Source organism: Lissotriton vulgaris, chromosome 12, assembly GCF_964263255.1.
Source record: "Lissotriton vulgaris chromosome 12, aLisVul1.2, whole genome shotgun sequence".
Classification (NCBI taxonomy): Eukaryota; Metazoa; Chordata; class Amphibia; order Caudata; family Salamandridae; genus Lissotriton; species Lissotriton vulgaris.
Window position 1 is genome coordinate 750,625,943 of NC_141700.1, and position 26,640 is coordinate 750,652,582.

At 44.2% G+C, this 26,640-nt stretch overlaps 1 protein-coding gene across 1 annotated transcript in view; it reads right to left on the reverse strand.

Annotated features, from left to right (window-relative positions):
* Positions 1–26,640, reverse strand: part of LOC147678579 (alpha-2,8-sialyltransferase 8F-like) — a 165,581-nt gene that overhangs the window by 84,010 nt on the left and 54,931 nt on the right. Inside the window, exon 4 of the mRNA XM_086946603.1 lies at positions 7,234–7,378. Within this exon, the coding sequence (XP_086802729.1) occupies positions 7,234–7,378 (145 nt within the window). The remainder of the gene's footprint in view (positions 1–7,233; positions 7,379–26,640) is intronic.

A 26,640-nucleotide genomic window follows, 5' to 3' on the forward strand; every position in this document is an offset into this window, starting at 1 on the left:
GACAGCACCTTCTACTCGTTATGTTCAGCCTCTTTCAAACTGAACGCCCCTGACATGTCCCAAGGCCTTTGGACAAGGACATTTATCTCCTGGGATTTTTCCATGATGACTTGCAAATTTTAGGCAGAGTTGTTTATACTAAGATGTATGTTGCCAGTAAGGAAAGGGATAAAGTTGGCTGGATCGATCTAGCAAAATTGGGCATACATCTTAAACCTGGTCACAAGAACCCCATTGTACTTGGGGACATGCCTTTACTTTCCCTTACTGATGATTGCAATGTTGATATTCTGTCTGGGTTGAGATGCAAATTTCCAAGTGTGTTCAAAGATGTAATAGAAATTGTTAAGGGGTTAGAACATGAGATAAGATTGAAAACCAATGCAGCGCCTATTGTCCACAAGGTCAGGCCTGTCCCGATCAGCGTTCATGCTGGCTTGGATAAATTGTTGGATAAACTGACCTAGAATGGGATTGTCACCTGCTCCCTCACATTCAGGAAATGTTATCTAACATAGGTCAAGCTAAGTATTTTTTCACGATATATTTACACTCTGCTTGCCACTAGATAGCCTTGAATGCTAACACACAAGAGATCACCACATTCAAAACACCTTTTGGGGCTTATAAGTATTTGAGACTATCTTTTGTGCTTTCATCTCAGCGGCGAGTGTTTTTCAGAAGGATATGAACATTCTTTTTAAAGACCTCAAGAATGTCCAAGCCTTCCATGATGACATTGTTATCTTTACCGAGATTAGAGATCTTTTTGATTCTGGACAAAATACTAAGCATTCTAGATTCCAGAGGTATTATGGTTCGAGTCACTGACATAATATAGAATGACAAAATATAGACTTACCAAAATATCTTCGCCAAAATATAGAATGCAAAAATATCGAATTCCTATCTACAAACAGATAAGTACAAAAATATCGAATCCAAAATATAGTCTGTAAAAAATATAGTCAGTCAAAATATCGAATTTTTTTAAATGTCTTAAAAGTAATTTAAAATTAATGAAATAATAAATATAATTAACTAAAACATACTTAAAAATACTCAAATAACCTTAAAATTAAGATATAATTAATTTAAGTTATTAATAAAAAATTACAATATTTTACTGTAGGATAGCAAGAGGGTAAAATTTGATCTTTCCACTCCAGTGAGTGCAACAGTAGGGAAAGCGTTGGATAGCGTAGGGGTAAAAAATACTATTCCCACTCCAGTGAGTGCAACAGTAGGGAAAGCATTGGATAGCATAGGGGTAAAAATACTATTCCCACTCCAGTGAGTGCAACAGTAGGGAAAGCGTTGGATAGCGTAAGGGTAAAAATTACTATTCCCACTCCAGAGAGTGCAACAGTAGGGAAAGCGTTGGATAGCGGGAGGGTAAAAATTACTATTCCCACTCCAGAGAGTGCAACAGTAGGGAAAGCGTTGGATAATGGAAGTGTAAAAATTACTATTCCCACTCCAGTGAGTTTAACAGTAGGGAAAGTAATGATTTAATATATAATTAAAAATAAATTAAATATCAATACCAATAAAACATTATCTGAAATTAATAACCAATTTAATATTATGTAATAATTCATTAGAAATACAAATACATATTAGTTATTACAAATTAATAACCTAGTCATAATTATTTAACAACTAATTAATTTTCAATAACAAAAACTAATTAATAATAAAAATCAATACCAATTAATAATTAACAGTAAATTAATTATCAACACACAAAAAGTATTTTTAACATGTAATTAATTACAATTACATTACTTCCCACCCTATTCCCCTATAAACCCACAACCCACCACAGAAAATACATTAATACAATTATCATAATTATCAAATATTTAATTAATACAAAATAATTACCAATTAATAAAAATAATTACCAATTAAAAAGTAATTAACAATACATTTAAAATTAATACCAATAAATAAAAAGAATTATTTACTTAATTACAATTAAATTACTTCCCACCCTATTCCCCTATAAACCCACAACCCGCTACGGAAAATAAATTAAAAAAATTAACATAATTAACAATTAATCAATTAATAAAAATTAATTGCCAATTAATAAAAATTATTTACCAATTAAAAATTAACAATAAATTCAAAAGAAATACCAATAAATAAATATAAATATTTACTTAATTACAATTAAATTACTTCCCACCCTATTCCCCTATAAACCCACAACCCGCTTCAGAACTAAAAAGCAAAATGTAATTAAAATGTAATAATAATTGCTAAAAATTTATATTTAATGTATTATAATTAAATTACTTCCCACCCTATTCCCCTATAAACCCACAACCCGCTACAGAATTAAATTACGCAAAAATTAAATAACATAAAATTAATTACTTAAAATAAATTAAACATACATAACAAAAATTAATATACACTTTTCACACATATACTAACATACAAAACACTGTAAAAAATTGATATTATTACAAATTCGATATATTTAATGCCTGTATTGTATACTTCGATATTTTGACTTCTATATTTTGACAATCGATATTACTTACCTTCAATTCGATATTTTTAACCACTATATTGTGTCCATTCGATATTTTGTCCATTCTATATTTTTACTTCGATATTATGTCCATTCTATATTTTGGAATCAATATTATGACTGTTTACCTTGAAGGTGGCCTTAGATTTTGCTGGTCCTTTCAACCTTCTACCTGCCAGCAATAGATTCTTGATAGTTCTTATTGACTACTATTCAAAGTGGATTTTTCTTTTGTCGAGTCATCTTCCACCCAGTCGGTTTTCTTCTAGCTGATTTTTCTCTTGAAGGAACTTCAAAGGAAATAATAACAGATAATGGCACCCATTTTGTTTCCTCATAAATGAGGCATGTAAAATATCTTCAGGTTGCATTGTATAGCCCTTCCGCAAATGGCTTGGTGGGAAGGGCCAACCGTTTCCTCAAGGAGGGTATTCAGTCTGCCTTAACCTCAGGTCTTGATGTGAAACAATTTTTGAGAGACAAAGTCAAAGGCTTATCACACCACCCCACATTCAACCACTGCTTTCACTCCCTTTGTTAAGTGGGAGGAAGAGCAGTTCTGAGATTATACCTGGTTGGTTGGATGCACAGACTGATTCGAGAGACCAACAAATGCTCCTGTGCCTTCTTTGCAGAAAAGTGTACTTTTGAAACAACAAAAACAGAATCTCTATTTTGATATCATTAAACGTGTCTCTCTAAGGGAATTTGCGGTGAGCTCCTGGATTCTCATCAAGAAACCTGTTAAGATCAGGAAAGGGGAGTCTGTTTTTTCCCCTCCCTGTAGAGTTGAACATATAAGTAAAAATGCTGGGCCCGATTCACAGAACTAACTTAAGACAAAATCATAAACTTACTACTTTTGGTATTCACAGAAGTTAGGATTTTGTCTTAAGTTTGTCTTAAGACAAACTTAAGATAGACTTAAGACAGACTTAAGTTAGGTTTTTGTCTTAAGTCTGTCTTAAGTCTGTCTTAAGACAAATTTAAGACAAAATCCTAACTTCTGTGAATACCAAAAGTAGTAAGTTTAGGATTTTGTCTGAAGTTAGTTCTGTGAATCGGCCCGCTGTTCTGCTGCAGGGCAGGGGTTGGTGGAATAAGAGGAATTTGGTACCTATCTTTGCTGCACAAGTGTGGATTTACCAGAAAACACATACCCCTCTTGATGAGGATTCCGTGTTGTATGAGTTACGTCCCTCCAGGGGTTGCGCAGGAGCTCCACAGAGTTTGGTTAAAAGTGATGTTTCGCCCCGTGTCTCTAATGCACCTGTCCCCGAAGTGCACCCGGAGGACACCGTCTGGTAGGAGCGCCGGTCCGGAGCTCCGGAGCTCCTGTGTGCTTGGGATCCAGTTCTTGGAATTATCCCTGTTAGCACGCACCACCCTCGGCAAAAACTAACGTAACTGATTGAAACGTGTAACTGTAACTGAACGTGAACATCGCAGGAGTGATCGAACTATGGCGGCAAAACAAGTGCCTGCAGAGTGACGGCTGGAGCGCCTGCAGCCTCGGCAGAACCCAGGTCGACTGCACTGGAGCTGTGGCGTGTCACTGGAGAAGCCAGACACGCCTGGAGATCGCCGTCGCTTGCATTGAACCTGGCGGATAAATTGGTGACCCCTGCAGCCCGCCGGAGCCCAGGACGGTTGGAGCTGAGTTGTGCCCGACCCGCCTCAGATAGTCGTCGGATCCATTGGGGACGCCTGGGAGGATCCTGTCGGGCGGCTGCACTCCTCTGCCCTCTTGGATGCGGAGGTGCCCTGCCTGCGGACAACGGATCGGTGTAGCGGGGGACGGGTGAACGGGGGCTGGCGCTGGCTGAGCCGGCGCGGGTGAACGAGCGCTCCCCCCTCTCGGATTCTCCGGTGTGCCCAACCGATCAGTGTCACGGGGACGGGGGACGGCGCTGGCTGAGCCGGCGCGGGTGAACGAGCGCTCCCCCCTCCCAAGGATTCTTTCAGAGCAGAGCGGTCGGCGTCTGGAGCGGCTCCGGTGTGCCCTGTGGTGTGTCCTCAGTGGTGCTTCGACGGGAGGCCTCCCCCCCAACCCCCCCCCCCTGCCGTCCAGTGGTTCGGTGAGTATGAAACGGGGGGCATCTGGAACGGCTCCGGTGTACCATTGTCTGGATGTTTGGGGCGGCATTTTGGCGGGAGGCTTCCCCCCTCCCCCCTCGCAGTGCCGGTATGCCCTGTTTGCCTGTGTGTTGGGGGCAACCACCGCGCAACTAGGGAGAAGACTGATGTGAGCAGCAGCGTCAGTGGTGACTTGTGAGGTGACTGCACGCAGAACTGTTTACCCAAATACCCATGCAGGTTTTCTCATTCTCTGCCTGGAATACAGCACACAAAACTATTTGAACAGCTTCAGGGGTGACTCGAAGGGCAACTACTCGCAATCCCATCATCTTGGGCACTCATGCAGGTTTTTTTTTCGTTTTTTTTGCGCTTTGCCCGGAATTGTGAACTGATGTCTTTGTGTGACTGGTGTTTTCGCGGGCTTTTCACTCTCCATTGGCTAATAGGGCTGGGGCCATGAATCGCCCCCCTGCCCACCAGATGACCATGAAGCTACATACCAACGCGGTCAGGGAGCAGCAAAATAGAGATAAGCCACCATCTAGCAGCATAGAAGCTGAACTCTGCTCTCCCCCTCAACCAACATGGAAGATGGACTAACTCGACATTCCCAGAGTAGAAAGGGAAACCAAACTCTGTAATCCCTACAATTTGGCTGCCATCTTAGACTGGCTTCTCTCTCTCTCTCTGTGTCGGCCATCTTGGTCTAGTCTTTTTCACTACTTGAACACACCCTAAGAAAGCCTCTTTAGGCTAATATTAATTAGCGAATGTCTGCCATTATTGCAGTTTCATACCTCCACTTGCTTTAATGCGCCGATCATTAGCTCATATAGCACCCTAAGAAATGGCCTCTTTAGACTATTATTAATTAACGAGTGTCTGCCTTTTATTGCAGTATTATACTTCTACTTGTTTATAATGCACCGATCATTAGCTCATATAGCACCCTAAGAAATGGCCTTTTTAGACTATTATCAACTAGCGAATGTATGCCTTTTATTGCAGTATTATACTTCTACTTGTCTTATAATGCACCGATCGTTAGCTCATATAGCACCCTAAGAAATGGCCTCCTTAGACTATTATCAACTAGCGAATGTATGCCTTTTATTGCAGTATTATACTTTTACTTGTTTTTAATGCACCGATCGTTAGCTCATATTGCACCCGATGCATGACTTACTTGATTGTACTATTTGCTCCTTCTGATCTACCTGTCAGACGATGTACTGTTTGCTCATTTGATTTACCTGTCTGAGTCTGCTCCTTCATGTACCCCTTCTGTGTAAAGCGCTCTGATATCCGCAAGGATCTTGTCCGCGCTATATAAAACTTTCAAAATAAATAAATAAATAGTTTGTTGTGTTCTGATGTGTCTCAAACTGTGTTACCTGATAGGTTGCTGTGTCCAGGTGTCTCAGACTCCACCTCTAAACAAAAGGCTTCTTGTGCCAGAAGAATTTCGAAATTACCAGTGTGTTTTAAGGATTATGATTTATCGTCATTGTTTCCTTGTATGGAGGGGAAATTAAGTAGTGTTCTTTACGCTATGTGAGTCTATGGTTACTGTTAAAAGTTATGTATGGTCATTGCCTTAGTTACTGTAACATTCTAAGATTCATACCAAATCGTGGTACGTTCCACTTTCTTCTTGGAAGTCATGTCCATTTCCTCTGACCTTTCTCCTGAGCAACTGGATACTTCGCTGTGGGTCCTTTCTCTTGGACTTCTGGATAAACCTTTTAAAAATCACTCTCAATGTCTCCTTTCTCGGTCTGTTAGCTCACCCCCATACTACAGGGTGCAATGGGTATTTACAGCCGCATCTTGTGTTCCCGGGGCACTTTGGGATTGTAGAAGGGGTTGCAGGTGATTGTGTAGTCATTTCTATAGCATGGATCGCGCTGGCACCATCACAAGGAAATATGCCCTCACTTGAATGGGGTAACAGCATTCGCCATTGCATCTGTGTTGTGTCACAAACATGGGATTAATAGCAAAAAATGTGGTCCAGGGGGATACTGATTGTGCCCCACATATGTGGTGGTGTACAGCCATTGCTCCCTAGAGCCCCCTCTTGTAAAGGCGGAAGGGGCTCCTAGGCCACCATAAAGGTATCCTCCTCTTTAAGCAAAGGCCAGATTGCCACTAGTGAAAGACAAAGCCATGGTTGCATAGATATATATAGTGAAATTAACTATTCATAGAAAAAAGAATTACGCCTGTGATTGCCAGGGAAATATGTATCACATGCAAATACACATTTATAGTTAGTGACAAGCTAGGAGGGAGGCTATATACGAGATGCACAACTACTTACAGATAAACATCTGCTAGAAATCCAAAGCCTTCAAGTAACTTTGTGTAGCATATTGGTGGTTTATTTACCACTCATCCATCCACCCCAAGCACCCATTCATGCATCTATGTATCCATTAATTAATACATTTATTTATTCATCCATCCCCACATTCATTGATCCCCCCTTAGTACTCGTCATTCATCCAGCAATTAATGTATTCGCCCAGCCCATATTTATTCATCCATGCATCAACTGATGGAATCATGCATCCACCCTCTCCTGCTTCCTTCTCCAGTTATGCTACCTTTGGGAAGAGGTTGAACATCTCCACTGTCACGATGATTTTCTTGTTTGGTGCTGCTTCGTAGACAATAGTCTGACCTAGAGGTGCATTCTCCTGTGTCACAATTAGCCAATCAGATGCGTTGCAACACTGCTTCAATGCTGACCTGTGGGGAAAAGAAGTGTATCGTTTTTAAAATATTTATTACTGAGGCTTAGCTGTTTTTAAGCTTTCCCAATTTTTGATGGGTAAAGACACCAAGACAGAAAAATAAAGGTCTAAGGGGCAGATGTATCAAAATACCTATTTGCGATTCTCAAATAGCGATTTTTTGAGAATCGCTATTTGAGAATTGCAAAATGGTATGTATCTAAAAAAATCGCAATTTTTTAGCGATTTCTTATTATTCCTTATTTGCGAATAGAAAATTGCGAATTCACAATTAAGGAATAATTTCCCATTCATTTCTATGGGCCAGGAGGCCCCTAGGAATGAATGGGAAGTTAGTCTCAATTTGCGATTCGCAATTTGAGAATCGCAAATTGAGAATTATTTCAAGGGTGTCATAAGGACACCCTGATGCACCCTTGAAATTTACATGTGCACGCATATGGCGCACATACATGCCCTAAAGAAATCACAATTTACCACCAACTTCAAGTTGGTGGTAATTTGCGATTTCTTAATTGGAAATCGCACAACTTGGGTGCCTCATACACGGCATTTAAGGAATCGCAATTTGCGATTCCTTAAATGCTGACGCAAAATGAAGGAATCAGCTCTGATAGAGATGGCCGATGCTGTTCGCTGGAAATTCGATGGAGGTGCAAGGGCGGTGTTGGTGCTGCTTGACTTGTCGGCAGCATTCGACACCGTCTCTCACTCTGTCCTGTTGGATCGTCTCCACTCTAAGGGTATTCAAGGCCAGGCCTTGAGGTGGTTATCTTCCTTTCTGTCCAACAGGACTCAGGCAGTCTGCACTCCCCCGTTCAAGTCCAATAGCCGCCCGCTCAAGTGGGGAGTCCCGCAGGGCTCCTCCTTAAGTCCTCTTCTTTTTAATGTTTATTTTTCCCCGCTTGCCGAGATGATCGCCCAGGCGGAATCAAAGCCACCTCGTATGCGGACAATATCCAGCTCTTGTTCGCCTATGATAAACTCTCCCTGTCTACTTTCGATCCTCTAAAAAACTGCCTGCGTAAAATATCACTGTGGATGGATAACAACTGCCTCCGACTTAACGCAGGGAAAACGGAGGTCCTTTTTTTCCATCAGCCATCTCCCCTGGACCCCCACCTTTGGTGGCCACATGACTTGAGTCCCCCCCCCTTCGCCTAAGGAATCTATAAAAAACTTGGGCGTCAGATGGGATCCCAACCTCTCTTTACACAACCATGTACAGACAGTGTCGGCGGCTTGCTTCTCCAAAATTAGGATGGTAAAAAAAATCATCAATTTCCTCCCTAATAACACCAGGAGAGCCATAGTCCAAGCACTGATCACCTCTCACTTGGACTATGCCAACGGTCTGTACACCGGGCTGTCTGTAGGTTTATGCCTTCGTCTACAGACAGTTCAAAACTCAGCGGTGCGCTTGGTGTGTGGTATTTGCCTAAGAGAGCGTATCTCCTCTCACCGCGCTCGCTTCACTGGTTACCAATCCAGAAGAGAGTCGAATTCAAAGCCCTAATCTTGGCTCACAGGGCTTTGAAAGGACAAGGTTCTGCCTACCTGACATCTTGTCTGCGCCCTTATAAAAATGTGAGATCTCTCCGTTCTGACACCAAAAATGTTCTTATCTCTCCCAGATTTAATAAAACTCGTTCTGGAGGGAAAACTTTCCAGGTCTGTGCCGTCTCTTACTGGAACAAACTTCCTCTTGCCATCAGGTTGATCCCTGAGGAGCCCTCCTTCCGTAAGGCACTAAAAACTTTACTTTTCTGCTGATCCCTTCAGGAGTAAGATTTATTTACACTCTCAGAAGCGCCGGGACACCCCGTTGGGGTAGCCACGCGCTATATAAGACACACTAAATAAATAAATAAATAAGGAATTGCAAACTTTGTGATTCCTTAATTTTGCGATGCGATTCAAATGATACATCACATTTTCCGATTTTTTTGTCGCAAACACTGCTTTTTTGCGAATCGCAGCGTTTGCGACAAATAAATCGTTTGATACATATGCCCCTGCGTCACATAAAAATGAGTATGTGTTTGCTTGCAAAGGCTTACACATACCATTGTAGAGAGCACAACCTTTAACCCTATTCAGAAAAAGCCAAACATGATGGAGATTTAATCTTGCAACCTACTAGCATCTGTCTATATTCTAAAATTCTTCGTGTGTGAAGGATCTGCATGTCCAACGCTAAGTATTTCGTGACATTTTAATGAAAACATGTTTTCTTTTCCTTTACAGTGACCGGAAAAACTATGTTATGCTTCCCCCACTAGCACACAGTATTGGCAGTGTTCCATACACCTTCCCATACCTCATACATCTGTGGCACCAAGGGGGAGCTGTATGAAACACTGATGTAATATACTGCTTGTAAATTGAGGCTAGTATTTTTGCTACCACTGTGGAATTTTGCAAATCGAACAATGTACTAAAGGCGAGTTAATAAAATTCAGAATCATAGTGGGATGTAATCTGACCTACCTGATCAATAGTCACGAAGTAGGTCACAAATTGAGACGCACTAAGATTGGAGGGCATTACAGGGATGATGGCTCGTTGGGGTGAGCAGACCATCATGTCTATGATCACTTTTTAAAGATTTATTTTAATGCCGCCCATTTGGCTGCATTTAAAAAACAAAAGTTTTAAACCTTTAAAAAGTTTGTTCGGGGGCGTGGCCAAGATGGCGACCTGAAAAGACGCTGGCTCGTGAGGCTCCTCGGCCCTGGACCCCATTAAGCCTTAATCATTGCCTGCAAACCCCTTGGTCACACCAGCAAGTGGCTGAATCGTACCGAGTGCCCTGCGGTCCTCATGCTGGGTGACGGTGGAGAACGGAAGAGCTCTGGTTCGGCTGCAGATTACCTAGAATTGTGACCGGGCGGAGAGCGGAGGAGCAATGGCAGCCATGTGCTGAGGAGGCAGCCGCTGTCCTGGGTCTGCGGTGGCCACACCGTACACCAAAAGCAAGGCATAGCGCGACCTGAGTGGCGGCCGGGACCCGGGGTCAGACGGTGTGTCCCGACGAGCATTTCGCCAGCACCGGTGGCGTTCGCCTGTGAGCACCCAGCGGCAGCCGCGGAGACTGAGGCCCCGGCTTCGGGCCGGTAGCGAGGTGCGGACCCGGAGCCGGAAAGGCAAGGAAGGAGCGGGCGCCGGCCACTGGCTGGAGGTCTGGGCGTGGAACACCGACAGCAACGAAGATCGGCCGGTCTGGGAGGTGGGTCCTGGCAGGCAGCGTAATCGGACCGTGGGCGGAAATGGCAGCCTTAGGCGGGCGCCAGGCAGCAGGCGCGAAAATAGAAGTCCTGGTCTGAGGCCTACAACAGGCTGAAAGAAGTAGACCTGCGGCGGTCCAGGAGATAAGGGGGGCCTGGACGCCGAGAGAAGAGGACAGTGAGTACCGGGCTGGCGGGATGTGAGACACTGCACATCTAGTGCCTCCGGGGAACCCCCCAGCCAGTGTTGGGGTATCTGGCTGCCACATGGTCTCTCTAATAAAAGAGAGGGAGCCAAATTCCAAACGGGTAGGGTACCAAAAGACAAAATGTCAAAACACGTTTCCCCTTTGGGTGAACTTATAACATAGCAACAGCTATTCCCCGCAACATTTCATACATATATATTCAATTTTTAGACAACAGGCCAGGAATAAAGGAATATAGGTGATAAGTTTACATAAAAATTTACATTTTATTACAATATATTTAAAAACAATATAGCATCAATAAAAACACAAATTATACACATCAAATCATTACAGACTGTGGGAAAGAAATCAAGGAAAATAATTCCAATTAAAAAGAGATGAAAAACGCCAGTTGGAAAGGATTTGATCAGACTCCAATTCGGAAATCTATCGCAATAGGAGTAGTTATATCCAATGACTTAGCGCTAAGTCATTGGGACACTTCGAGACGTTGGAGGGGTTACACCACAGAGACGGGGCCTTCCGTTGCCATTGCATAAGATACGACAGAACCACAGACGACGTGACAGCACACCCTGCCACCTGGGGAAGCTACAGTCGATCACCTCAGTTTGGACCCAGACGAATTAGAAGACGTGATGGCCACCATGGGACGTAAGGGGTCTCGCACAATCCCAGACATGCTTACTAAAGGTACTGCCAAAGGAGACAAGAGCCAATCCTCTCCGGTGTCGACAGGTGGCACGAGACAGGAAGATAGCGAAGCGCCCATCACCAAGTCCTTCCTCGAGTCCCTCTTCAACTCCCTCAGAGAGGATTTTCAAACTTTGAAGCAGGACCTGGATGGGGAGCAACGTGATGTGGATGGCCTGGGAGAAAGGATAACGATGGTGGAGGAAGCAGACCAGGCACGGAGCGAGGAGGTGGAACTTCTCAGGCAGGAGGTCATCCGTCTCCAGGAGCAGCAGGTGGATCTTCAAGCACACACGGAAGACCTTGAGAACCGCTCCCGGAGGAACAACATCCGCATCCGGGGAGTGCCATCTAAAGCGGAAGGGAACAGCGTGTCCACATATCTGCAGGGATTGTTCAGAGACATCTTGGGGTAAACGGCAGACTTTGAGATCCGCATAGATAGAGCGCATAGAGTTGGCCCGGCACGGCGGGCATCTGCCCCCCCCGCCAGATATACTAGCTTTTCTGCCTGATTTCCCTCTGAAGGAAAGGATCCTCCTAGAAGCTCGAAGGAAACAGCCCCTCCACTTCCAGGGTCACCCATTGGCACTGTACCACAGCCTTTCCGCCATCACCCTACAAAAGCGGAGAGCATTTAGGGTAGCCACGACATTCCTGAGGGACAATGTGGTCCCATATTCCTGGGGCCACCCCTTCCGGCTCGTCTTCAAATGGAAGGGGACCTTACACCAGCTCCGCTCCCTCCACGACACCTGTAAGCTTCTGGGAATCGACCCTGGGGAGGAGGAGAAAGGAGACACCACGTCACCACGGGCCTCGCAGGACAGATCCAGGCGGAGGTCTGGAGGAGAATGGCAATGAGTAGGGCGCAGGCGGTCCCCTAAAGCAGAAATGAAACCAGACCCGACGACGGTGGCCCTGGAACAGGCGGCTGCTATACAAGAAGTATCCAAGGACACGACAAACACGCATTGAAACAGCATCTAAATGGGGTTTGCCTTTTTCGCTTTCTGCCCACACGGGCGGGGGGGGACGGGCGGGGGGGCCAGCGGGGTCGCCACTGCCACACTACCCTCTAGACGTTTTTCACCACAGGTCTGAACTGGTTCTGAAAGACCTGGACTATGGTTTGCAGTTTGGGGTTAGGGCGGGAGAGGAAGGTGTGCGGGGGCTAGGGAGAGTAGGGGTCGGGAAGTTGGGGGGGTGGAGATTAAAGATTGGGAGGGAAGGGTAAGAAAGGAGGTTGATCAGTTGCTATCCACAGGGGGGGAGGGACGGGGGGTGGGTGGGTTGTCCAGTGCTCCGTTCCGGTTACTCTGGTCTAGGTCATGCTCCAGCGTCTCACACCCCTCCAGACACGGGGGCTAGCAGGTCTGATTCCAGTGTTCACCATGCCACCTACAACCCTTAAGATCTTAACCCTGAATGTGCGGGGCTTAAACAATCCTGTTAAGCGGCGTGCAATTCTGTCCCTATTAGAGAACGCCCGGGCAGACATTTGCTTATTGTAAGAAACCCACCTGATGGCCCGCGACTGTCATAGACTCCGCTCCCGAAAATTCCCAATTCAGTTCTTCTCCTCGGGCCCAATAAGACTGCAGGGGTGGTGATCCTGGTGGCAGGATTATTTAAAGGGGAGGTTCTACATAAGTGCGCGGAACGGAGAGGGAGACTGTTAGCATACCGCTTTGCCTTGGGGGGTCTATTGTTTAGAATCAGGTCTATATACAGTCCTAGCGAAGGCCAGGAACTCTTTCTACACTCAGCCCTTACTGATGTCACGGGCACGCCTGATAGACATATCATACTGGGGGGAGATCTCAACATAGTGTTTGACACAGTCCTGGATAGGTCTGCACAACGCGCACCCCAAACCAGAGCATTCTCCTCAAGTTGCACAGATCAGCTGGCTGAACTGGATCTTCACGATCTTTGGAGCCGCACACACCCACACGACAGGGAATACTCCTATTATTCCAATGCACACAAAACTTACGCCAGACTAGACCATCTTCTGGCCACTGGCCCAGTCTGCACTCTGTCCACCTCGACGGAGATAGGGGTGCTCTCGCTCTCGGATCATGCACCAGTCACCACCACCCTCACCTTACCACCTGCCTCGTGTTCCCCCAGGGTTTGGTGTCTTCAGGATACTTTATTGCAGAGGAAAGATGTGGTGAACAGATTCAAGACACTATCAAAGACTACCAGCTTCGTAACGCTAACAATGACACGACGCGGGCGACACAATGGGCGGCCATGAAGGCGGTTATCAGAGGGGAATTTTTAGCTCTCTCTGTGGAGAATAAAGACAGGCAACGTAAACGGGACGAACTCACGCAGAGGGTACAGGAGCTGGAGCGAATGCACCAGCGAACTGGGGCACCTAGGACATGGAAACAACTTAAAGTAGCCAGACACCTTCTGACAGCACTAGATATGGATCGGGCGGAATACGCACCCCTGCGGCTGCGACATGCCTATTACACTGGGGGGACAGATGCGGCCGATTATTGGCAAGCAGGCTACGAGTCGTGCGCCAACAACAGACAGTGAAAGAACTCTCCCGCCCGACGGGTCCATGGTCACAGACGACGCCGAGATCGCGGAAACTTTTCGTGGATTTTATGCGGCTCTTTATACCGGTGACCCTCTGGACGGTCAGTCAGCGGCCGACTATCATGGACTCTGTTACACTTCCCTCTCTAGCACCTTCACAGGTGGAATACCTCGACAGGGATATCCGCATTGAGGAAGTAATCTCTGTGATTGCCAAACTTAAGCTGGGGAAGGCCCCAGGGCCAGATGGTTTCACTGTCCTTTTTTACAAAACATTCTGCACAATGTTGGCGCCGATACTCGCCCATCTCTTTAACACCTTTTCGGAACCAGGCGCCATCCCCCCTGACCTTCTGCTACCGTCCCTCTCGGTCATCCCAAAACCTGGGAAAGATAGGACCAAATGCGGATCGTACAGACCCATATCACTACTTAACGTAGACCTTAAATTATACACGAGCATCCTGGCGGCCCGACTAGGCCCCCACTTGCCGGGGCTTATAGACCCGGATCAGGCGGGTTTCGTCCCAGACCGCCAGACGGTAGATCACACTAAAAGGGTTGCCCACCTCATAGAAAAGACCTCCCGGATCCCCGGAGAATGTATGATGCTGGCGGTTGACGCCGAAAAGGCGTTCGACCGGGTTCACTGGCCATACTTAGAGATGGTATTGAAGAAAGTCGGCATCGGAGAGAAGTTCTGCACCTTCATTTTTAACTGTTATAAATTCCCTACGGCAGTGGTCCGAGTAAATGGCTATAGCTCGCGGAGCTTTGGCATCGAGAGAGGCACGAGGCAGGGATGCCCGCTGTCACCCCTGCTCTTTACTCTCTATATGGAGCCATTCGCTCAGATGATCCGCCAAAACAAGACAGCGACGGGGATAAAGTTTGGTGGCTATACGCACACCATTAGTCTCTACGCAGACGACGTCCTGCTCTCGCTGGACAACCCGCGGACGGCCCTGCCAGCGTGCATGGCGGAGATGGGTGCCTTTACGGCAGTGGCCGGGTTTAAAATGAATACGGACAAATCGATGGCCCTCGATCTATCCCTAAGACCCTCTACAAAGGTTACCTACAGACCCTCTTTCCCCTCCAGTGGTCAGCAGACACGGTGCCATATCTGGGGATTCAGTTGACTCCCACACTCACAACCATGACGGCAGCCAACTACAGTATGCTTCAAAGGAAGATACGCGAGGAGCTGGGGTGCTGGAAACGCCCCCCCCTCTCGTGGTTAGGTAGAATAGCGGCGGTCAAAATGACCGTTCTGCCCCAAATCCTATACCTCTTTAGAGCGCTTCCGCTGCAGCCGCCTGTGGGTTGGATTCGGCAAACACAGACTGACCTCGCCCGCTTCATCTGGCAGGGTCGGAAACCGAGAATGAAGAGGACACTGTCTACTTTGGCTCCTGAGGCAGGAGGACTGGGAATACCGGATCTGCACAAATACTTCCAGGCGGCGCAACTACGCTATCTGGTGGAATGGAGCAAGTGGGAGTCAGAAAAACACTGGCTATTTCAGGATCAAGCAGTGGCAGGGCGCCCACTCCAGGAGATCCCCTTCCTTTGCAAAGCCTTCCGACCGGCTAATCTTTATGCCTCATTTATCACACGGGTCCCACTAAAAGTGTGGGACGCTACTAACATCATACATGAACTCACCACTTTTCCCTCGCCGCTCACACACCTGGTCGATAACCCATACTTCACCCCGGGCATGGCCAAGGGAGCCTACACCCACTGGCGACCGGTGGGATGTCGATGCCTCTGCCACGTCTATGGTCCAGACGGTGTACTCCCTTTTCCACTCTTCAGGCAGGAATATAACTTCCCCGAGACGAAGCGGATGCGATATCTTCAAGTCCGCCATTGGGCCCTCCAGCCACAGGTGCGAGAGACGGCAGATAGGAAGCTTCAGCCATATGAGAGATGGCTACTATCCCGCACCTCTAACACTAAATTAATATCTGATCTCTACAAATTTCTACAACCACCAACAGCACATCTTTATAATCCGGGCAGGGTGGGAGCGAGAGCTGGGCAGGACTCTGAGCCACAAAGAATGGGACCAGATCTCTTACAGGGCACGCCACTCGGCATATTACACCGGGCTCACAGAGACTCTAACTAAGATATCCACATACTGGTACTACACCCCGGAGCGGATACATGAGATGGACCACAGTAAAGACAAAAATTGCTGGAGGAGGTGCGGACACACAAGCACGCTGCTCCACCTCTTGTGGGATTGTCCCCTTATACAATCGTATTGGACACAGGTGATAGACGACATTGACCCGCACTTTCAAACAGAATTGCCTCGTTTCCCTGCCTACACCATACTAGGGCTCCCTAACCCCTTGACATACCCTCTGCGCTCACGCAGGGGACGCCAGATGGCCATCGCCCTAGGATCTGCGGTACAGAACATCCTGGCGCACTGGCGCACCACTACGATCCCTTCCATTACGGGTTGGTTGCACAGGCTGTGGTGTGTGTTGGGGATGGAGAAGATGTCACTTACCGTAGCAGGAGAAATAGATCTGTATGACGGACTGTGGCAGCCATTCGCTCACTGTTGGTTAGTGAATTCAGAGAACTTACCTGCCCGAGGTATCTCCACTTGTTACGACTCACAGGACCCAAGGAGTAGGCCTCTCTGGGGGGGGACAGGGGATGAATACATCAGGACCGAGCGAGAGGACACAGGGGGAGTCGGATATGAGCACTGGACGGGTGGGTGAGGGGAGGGGAGGGGAAAGGGAGTTTGGGGAGTGGGAGGCGGGGATTCCAACTAGTCGGCACTACGTAGCATCTTTTGTAAGTCTGTGCCGTCATGGGTTGGATGGGTATCGGACTGCTATGCTCACCCTAGTTAGGGGTTTCTTTGCCTTTCAAATGTTTCTTGCTACTATTGGATGTACAGCATTTGCGATGAATAATTTGTTTTTGAGGTACAGATTTCAAATAAAAAATGATTTGAACCTAAAAGGTTTGTTCAGGAATAGATAGTAGTTCCATTGACCACTGCCTAGCCCCAACAAATGTTTTTCTTTTTACAGTCATAAAGTGAAAGGTGTCTCCTGGGCAACCCCTTCCCTTTTTAAAATGGGCTACCACCCCAACTTGAGGATCCGTAATTCTTTACTGGTTTTCCAAATCTATTTTTGTCCTAAAACATTGAAAATTAGGAATAAGAATCGCAAATTGGAAGGGACACTTGCAACACACACCTTGCAAATAGCAAGTCCTTATTCATTCCTAAACACCTTTTAGGAGTTGGAAAAAAAAGTTACTGACTTCTAAAATGGGATTTATGCATAGAAAAAAACATTTATGCCATTGTAAACTCTGAAACTACACAGTACAATGGCAACAAAGGTATGCCCAACTACACCACCCGACAGGATCTGCACTCTGCATACATGTGTTGTCCAACTCCATGGGTCAGCTGCCCAAGACCCCAATATCAAAAAACAATTGCACAGACAGAGAGGCGACAATATAACAAATTCTGTTTTTCAATAATTCAGGAATAGGAAGTGTGAAATTCAAAAGGATAATTGGGAACCGCTGTCCAACGCAGCTACGCTCAAGAATTTGTGTGAATTCTGCAGAGCAGTTAGTGAATTTAGCATACAAAAGCAGACACTCTTTCTGCTGAGCAGTCACATTACGGGTGATCAGCGGGTAACACTCTTTAACAATATATATTGTAGAACCTCTGAAGGTATTGTCCCTGCTGATCCACCATCTTTTAACATTATTACTGACAAGCTTCAATTCACTATGAAAAGAGCTCTATTGCTCTTAATAACAGCTCCTCCTCCAAAGCCCGTGGGCCGGATGCAGTACCTATTGATAGTTTCAAACTTTGCTCATTAATATATTTTCTAATTTAGCTTTAACGGCCCTTCCCTCTACATGGGCAAGTAGCATTATAGTCCCAGTTTTCAAAAAAGGTAGCCGCTCAGACCCAAAGTGCTATATCCTTAATCTACTCCACCATTAAAATAATGGGTAGAGTAATTTTTAATGGATTAGGAGAATGTTGTAATGACAATAATGTGTTATCTCCCTTTCAATACGCGTTCAGGGAAAGTTTAGGAACCATGGAGCAGTGTTTGAATCTTAATATGCTGCTGGGTAAATACACCATAGCTAAAAAGACACATTTATATCTTGCCTTTATGGATTTATCCTCCGCATTTGATAAGGTTATAAATAAATGTAATTTTTTTTTAAGTACAGTCACACCTGATGTTCCTTATGCTAACTCTATCCCTACACCGTACTGCTGTACGCTGATTATGCTGTGCTTTTAGCATGGACAGCTAGTACTTTGAGGCGCTTGGTACATGTTTTTCTGAATTTATGTATGATTTGATTTATCAACTAATTATTCTAAATCTCAAACACTTGTGGCCCTAAATATTATTTTTTGAGTACCATATGTGTCAATGAAAACACTTTAGAAACTGTCCCCGGATACCCCTATTTAGGTGTAGTCTTTGATGTCAATGGCTCAGGGACAGAGAACATCAGATGTAGGAACACCAAATTTAAAGAAACTAGATATTCTTTATTTAATGTCTGTAAATCAGTAGGGGGAAAGCCAATAGCTTCACTGTTACAAATGTATTTAAAGTCATTTGTACTTCTTTCCAGTTATGATTGAGGAAGGTCGGGGGTATAGAGAGTGTAAACCATTGCAGTTGTAGGAGAATTGCTTCTGCAGGCGTCTCCTTTCTCTTCCTCTCTCAACCCCTATTACTTTTGTCGCAAAGGATTAGCTCTATCGTACCTTGACACCATCCTCGCTTGCTGTGGCTTCCTATATGGAATAATCCCAGGGCTTCTTTTACCCATAATATAATCAATGATTGTGTACCATGTGTCGTGGGGTTGAACATCCCCCTGGCTTGATTATGTTAAGCAGAAGTTTACTGCCCTGGGTAACCGTGCTTTATCTGATAATCCTTTATCCATAGGTAGGGCTGATAAATGTTATGTGAAGCGCATATTTATGGAAAGCGCTGTACTAGAAGGGAAAGCCTGGAATTAATTAAAATATTAGTCAGGAATTATATTTCCTTTATAATTACTCTCACTCCAGAACGGTATATATTGTATGTAAATGTAAATGTGTATTGATTTATATAGCGCACTTTAACCCAGGGGTCCCAAGGCGCTTGCTTAGGGAACCCGTCCTGGTATTCCCCTGTGAGATATCCCGGCCGGGTATCCACAAGGTGAAAGCCAGGCATCCCGCCGTGAGGGGCCGTAGTGGAGATTAAGCAAGCTATTGCCCAGAGTCGCAGAGTGTGACACCGTGAGTCAAGTAGGCACCGGAGCGAGGATTGTCGACTCCGTGGAATTTTGAGCCCGAGACCCGCCGAGGCGGGGAATCGAACCCTGGTCCACGGCCGATCTCAGCTTCCGGGTCTGCCGCCTCTAACCACTGAGCCACGCTTCTCCACTGTATGTGACCAACAACTCAGAAAGAGCCTTTGCTAGCAAAATTCGGAGTTTTTAATGCTGTTTTCCTTTTTTTAAATTTATTTATTTATTTTTATTAAACTTCACCGAAGGATTAAAAAGTCAATTGATTCTTCACCACACCTCGACCGCCCCACCCCCTCCACGGGTCAGAGAAAAGTTAACAATACATTTTATATTTACAAACAGTGGGAATCAACTAGTTCATGATGAAAGAAAATTCAATGTAGCATTCGACAGACAGGAAAGCAACTTATTTTAAGAGAAAATCAAAGGCTAAATTAACAGGAAGAACAACCTGAGGCTGATAGCGGAAGGGGGGTGAGAGGGTGCCGGAAGGGCACAGGAAGGGCGAAGGTGGGCCAGCCAAGTGGAGAAGGGGGCGGGAGGTATGCGGGGGGGGGGAGGGAACAGAAAGAGGGAATCACATTATTGTTTTAATAATAACATAGTGCATTCAATGTAGTTTTTGTATATTTAGGGTGTTGAGACATCTATCCAGAGGGTCCCAAATCACTAGTCCCTTTTTATTGCCTGTCTGCCTTTTTTTTTTAGCATAAATGGCCTTCTCTAGCTTATGAGTACACAGCAGTCTAGCTTGCCATTGACCAAACGAAGTAGGATTCAGATCTTTCCAATATGTGGCAATACAAATCCGAAGAATGGTCATTGCAACAAACAGTAGTGCACCCCCTTCAGACAGTAGTGCACCCCCTTTCTTGAGATCAATCGTGTCATGTAATCCTAACATAATGATGGTTGGTGTAAGTTGAATATCTAATAGCAGAACTCTAGTTAAAAAACGTTGTATTTCTTTCAATAATAATTCCAACTTTGGGCATGTAGCGGACATATGCACGGAGTCCGCACAGTATTCCGCGCACCTCTGGCAAGTTGTTCCACTGCCCGAAGCCCATTTAGCAATCCTGCTAGGAGTTACATATAAAAAAAAACCTGTTTTATAAAATTGTGTTTCCAATTTAGGTGACAACAGATATGTTTGTGTGAGACCCAGGGCTTCAAAGAAAGTGTTAGGGGGAACATTTAGTTTCTTCTGCCATTTCGCGTCTATTTTGCCTAAATCATCAGGTCGTCTTTCATTTAGTATGTAGTACATACTCCCTATCCTTGGTAAATTAGACCCAAGCAGTTTGTCTAAGAGGTCGATCCTTGCGAACCCTACTAATCCCCCTGTTTTATTGGTTAGATATCTTGCAATAGCTTGGTACTGAAATATCTGGCTGCTATTCAATTTATAGCAAGACTTCAAATCTTCAAATGAACACATACCATCAGGGGTAATCAAATCCCCTAGTCTGAGTATACCAGCCTGATACCAATGTTGAAGATATGCGTTTTTAAAGATTAGAGGTAGATTATCGTTGTTTCCGATAGGGGTATAATAGTTCAATTTAGCCAGTCCGAATGTTTTACGGATGTTAGAGAAAACCCGATAAGCACTAATCAATGGTTTAAATCTGACCCCCTTGTAGTAGCTGAATTCCAGCTGGTGCCAGAGGAAGGACCTAGGGTTTTCCCCTAGAAGTAAAAAGTAAGGGGAAGGCAATCCTGATGAACTTAGGATGTAGTCATCATACAGTAGCTCAGGCTGTATTGCAGAGGGGCCGCCCAATAATATAGTTTTAAGTTGGGAAGAGCCCACCCTCCTTTATCTCTAGGTAAAGAAAGTAGGTTAAAAGCCTCCTCGGTTGTGAATAAGCCCAGATGAAATGGAAAAAACTGTGTTAAAAAATTCTGAGTATGTAGTTATTAAAATCTAGCTGAATTGTCCAGAAAAAGTAAAGTAGCTTGGGGAATAAGTCATTTTTAAGACGTTACATCTCCCTACTATTGTGAGATGTAGAATAACAATTTTTCAGAGGGATTTCTTCATCTCAGCTGCCAGCAGGGTCAGATTTTCTTTGACTATTAGGTCTAGATCGGAGACTATATTGACCCATAAGTATTTAGCTTTCTTGGTGTCTCTATCATCCACCCAGGCTATCTTCTCGTTTATAACAATCTGTGCTTTTGTTTTATTGAGGGCATATCCTGAAATTGTACCAATTTCTAGGGCTTCTTGTTCCAAAGCCCTGATAGCCAATTTGGGTTCAGGTGTTATTATAGCTAGATCGTCGGCATAGGCCGTGAACTTTGTATCAATACCAAACCTGCTCACTGCTGTAATTGTAGGATTTCATTTGATTCTTTTAATCAAGGGGGTCAATATAAAGGGCGAAGAGTAACGGGAAACAGGGGCACCCCTGCCTCGTCCCTCGGGATATCTTTATTTGTTCTGACAGAGATCCGTTAATTAAAATTCTAGCTGTGGGGCTTTGGTATAATGCCTGTAGTGCCTGAACTATCCTGGGGCCAAAGCCAATCCGCCGCATGACAGCCCATAAAAATTGCCAGAAGACCCGATCAAATGCTTTTTCAGCATCCAAAAGAATTAGTGAGATCGGGTCGCCAAAAGAATTAGTGAGATCGGGTCTCCTGTCACCCCTGTGGTGTCAAATAAAGTAATAGTCCGACGGACATGCTCAGCAGTGCCCTTTTTCGGGAAGAACCCATGTTGCCAGCTTGAGGCTGGAGGCTCGATGTTTAAGGATAGTCTAGAGGCAATAACTTTGGAAAATATTTTAGAGTCAGTATTGATTAAAGTTATGGGTTCGTATGATGACATCTCCGGGGGTGATTTATCCTTTTTGGGGAATATCACAATTTTTGCGGTGGACCAAGAGCTCGGTGGTAAAGCCCCGTTAAAAATGGAGCTTATTACGTCAGTAAAAAGATCTTTTATTTGTTGCGAGAAAACTTTATAAAATTCAACCGGGTATACTATCCATACCGGGGGCTTTGCCATCTTGAAAGCTAGTTAATGCAATAGCGATCTCCTCCCAGTCTGGAGGTATTTCCATTAGGTCACGTTTATCATTATTAAGTTCAGCTATCAGTGTTGTCTCTAGGTAATTGCTAAACTCGATTTCTCTACACTCAGTAGACCCTTATGCTCTGTTTTCCAAGGGGTTATTACGGGGATTTTGAAGAGAATAAGTGTGCTTGTGATAATGTTTCCTCCCAATCTTTATTGCACTTTGTGGTATTTTGGGAGTTATATAAATCTTTTAGAGCTCTATATTTATTACGTCTTTTTAAAATCCATAATTTAAACATCGCAGAGTTTCTCTTTGATTCTTACACTTGTTGCCCAATAGCGATGTATGTTTTAGAATGTGTAGCTTTCTTAAAGCAGCTGTATAATATAGCAAAAATCTTTATTTTTCAATCATGTTATTTCTGTATTACTATTGCTCACCATTTCAGTAAATTGTATCTGATTTTATATATTTTGTATGTTTTATCTTTCATGATTGTCTTTTGACATTCGAATAAAGAATAGAATTGATTGATTGATTAACTTTCAGTAATTTTATATGTTACCAGGAGTAAGTTCTCCAAAGATTTTGAGCTCATTACAAAGCAAATTTCTTTATGTTTCTTCAGATGCCTGACATAAAAGCACAGCAGAACAGCCAGCGCATTCCGCTCATATACCAGAGACCTTCATCAAAACTTCAGCCTTTGAGGTCCAAATTGGTAATTTTCTTTGGGTATTATCCCCGTCAATCCAAGATATGTAGAAGACATTTCACAGAGAATATGTTTCCCATCAATGTGTGCTTTCACTGTTTTAGCTGAAGTTCTGAAGAATCTCCCTGGTGTATGAGCGAAACCCATTGGCTGCTCTGCTGTGTTTTTATGTCAAGCATCAGAAGAAAAATAATGAAACTTACTTTTCAATGTGTTCAAACTCTGTGGAGTGTGTCCTACAATAAACAAACTGCATTACTGAATGATTGACAGCACCAGAATTCGTTATACTGTATCCTCCCCATCCATGCAAACTCTGAATCAGAGCTTATGCGACTACAAAAATGTTTTGCACAACTGGTCCCACATTTCTTAAGCTTTACATTTAGAAGTTTAGACAAGTGTCATACGGCCACATGCATCAACCTATTTAGGAAGTGCAAACGGTGCGAATCGGTAAAATCGGCCATTTGCGATTCCTAAATATGTTTTTGGGATGCATCATACATTTTTGTGAAATTCGCTATTTTTAGCCATTCCCAAAAATGCGATTGCTTTTAGGGAATCGCAAATTGCGATTCCTTAAAAGCAATGCATGATGATTGTTTTTCAGATTGCGAATTAGCAATTAGGGGGTGCCAATTACCACGAGGTTGAACCTTGTGGTAATTTGCGAAAAGTTATGAAAATGCTCAAAAATGCATTTTTTAAACTTTCATGTTACAGACACACATGTCCTTAGGACATGTGTGTGTGAAACATGCACTTTAAAATACATTTCAGGGGTGCACCCTTGTAATACATTAACAAATTGCGAATCGCATTTTTAAATTCGCAATTTGTAAATGCCTTCCCATTGACTCCTATGGGCCTTTTGGCCCATAGGAATCAACGGGATTTGCGAAATCGAAATTAGGAATTTGCATAATATTTGCGATTCGGTAAAAATTGCGATTTTTACCGAATCGCAAATATTATGCGAATAAAATCATGCATCCCATTTTGCGATTCCTTATTTGCGATTCCCTAAAAATCGCAAATAAGGAATCGCAAAACCTTACAATGATGCATGTGGCCGCTAGAGTTACTATAAATATTTGTGAACAACTACAAAGTTACAACCTCTGGCGCATAGAACATTTTCCTGTGAAAAATCATTAGGTGTCATTAATACGGGTACAATTTGCAGTCCTCCTTGGGGCAGTATACTCCAAATCCACCTTAGGTTTGGATTTTACAGCCAGGCATTTTATTTTTACCAAGTGAGAAAATTCAAAGATGGCTCGCGATGATATGCACACCATTTGGTAAAATTGAAAATCTGGATTAAATATCTGTCTCTACTGGTTACATAGCTGGTATTTTAGGCAGTAGACCAGAGCTAAATTCATGAGAATGGATATACCCATAGGCATGCGAAACGAGGGAACACCATTAATCAAGACAGTAGATTTGCAAATTAATAGTGCGAGAAAACAGTCATAAATATAAACCAAACACAATGAATAACGGTACAGTAGATTATTTCTTTTGACTGTAGTTTTTCTTTTTTTTATTTGTCATCTGAAATCTTGAAATCAAACTGCTAATGGGTTTAACCCCTTGGTGGTATGTAGGCCTGGGGTTTTTCAGGCTGTAACATGTGATGGATACCTATCATAATTAAAAGCGTATCTTTGAGATATATTGATAAATCTGTGAGAAATGTTTAAATCACACAGGTGCCACACTGCACGCGTAAGAGAAGAGTCCCGAGCAAAGGCGCAAAATGTGAAACATGGGTGTTAAAGAGAATTTGCAGTAAATGTAGAGATATAGGTCAAGATGAATAGTAGAAGCCTCTATCCGTCTGTAAGGTGAATCAATGGACACCAAGCACTACACAACACCAGACCAACATACCTCAACAACCGACTCAGCTTCCACACCCCCACCCACAACCTCCGCTCTGCCATCCTCGCCCTCGCCACAGTTCCTCGTATCCGGAAAACCACCGGCGACGGCAGATCCTTCTCCTACCTCGCCGCCAAGACCTGGAACGCTCTCCCCACCAGCCTACGACAGACCCAGGACCTGCTGACCTTCAGAAGACTTCTCAAGACCTGGCTCTTCGATCAGTAGAAGCCCCCCCACCCCAACGCTTTGGGACCCTCACGGGTATGTAGCGAGCTTTACAAATGCATTGATTGATTGATTGATTGATTGATTGATAGGAGAAAACCAGACACCCATGTACTGGAGTCAGCAATTATGGTAAGTTTGGTTCAGTTTGGGAAAAGGATTTGCAAAGGACGGCAGTCCATGGTAATAGACACGTGGGAGGCTTTGCAAATACATCAAGGCAGCATTCTGTGCGCTTCGAGAAAAGAGGCAAAAGGGAGCACTTGCCTCAGGCAAAGGGAGTAGGGTAGAGACACCAGTCAAGAGGTGTCCCACCTAGAAGTCTAAACATGTAACATGGTAGTGTCTCTGCACGGACTGATAGACTGTTCCTAGTGCAAGCAGAAGGAAAGTGTTGCTATTACTGACAACCTTTGCATGAGTGTGTTGGGCTAAAAGACTACTGAAGTGACCTACAGGGAAATCTTTAGAGTAACCACTAGTGATCTGCACTTCTGCAGGGGCTAAACCTATATCCATATCTTTGCCTGAGTCGCGCGAGAGAGAAGGGTAAACGAAGTGGGCACCAAAAGTGTACCCGTACTTCATTGGATCCCGTAAAGGGTATTTCAAGGCGATATTTGGTGATTTCAAGGAATTTTATAGTCAGTATCCTGAGAACTTGGAGGTTCAAAAGCTACTTGATGATGAGCCAGTCTTTCAAATTCAGGGAAACTTGCGTTGTCTGTAAGGGTAGATAATTCCTCATTTTGTATTGTGTGCAGTACTTTAGGAGCAGTGTCAATATTAGCGGCATGATTCACAGCTGTGGATTTACACATGTAGATTTTCACTTGTAAATTTGCTAATCCACCTTGGTGTAAATCTACACTTTTTTGCTCGTCAACATTTCTGAGTGTAGATTTAAACCTAAGGGTAGACCCCCTGGTTGAACCTTATACAACAGGATATACAAGTGGAAAGTTATTACTAGTTAATTTTAAACATAGGAGGTCTCCCAGTAAAAAAGGTAAAAATATTAAAGTTTACTATTCTTTAAATATTACATATTTTAATATAAAAAATATATGTAAAACAATGTAAACTGTTTATTATAGGAGAAAACAAGGGTATGCAATTCCTAGGAGAAGCAGGGAAGGGGTTGCCAAAGGGAGTAAGATGTGGTAGTGTACCAGGTACCAGTAGGTTTTAAGGATAGCAGGGGGGATTGCTCCTTTTAGGAGCAAGGGCTCTCACACACCCCATAAGGTGTCATGCTTCATCATCGGGCAGCTCCTCGTTGGGCCAGCGCTGCAATGCCCAATAGGGCGCCATGAGGGGCCTCTTTGTCAGAGGTGTTTTCT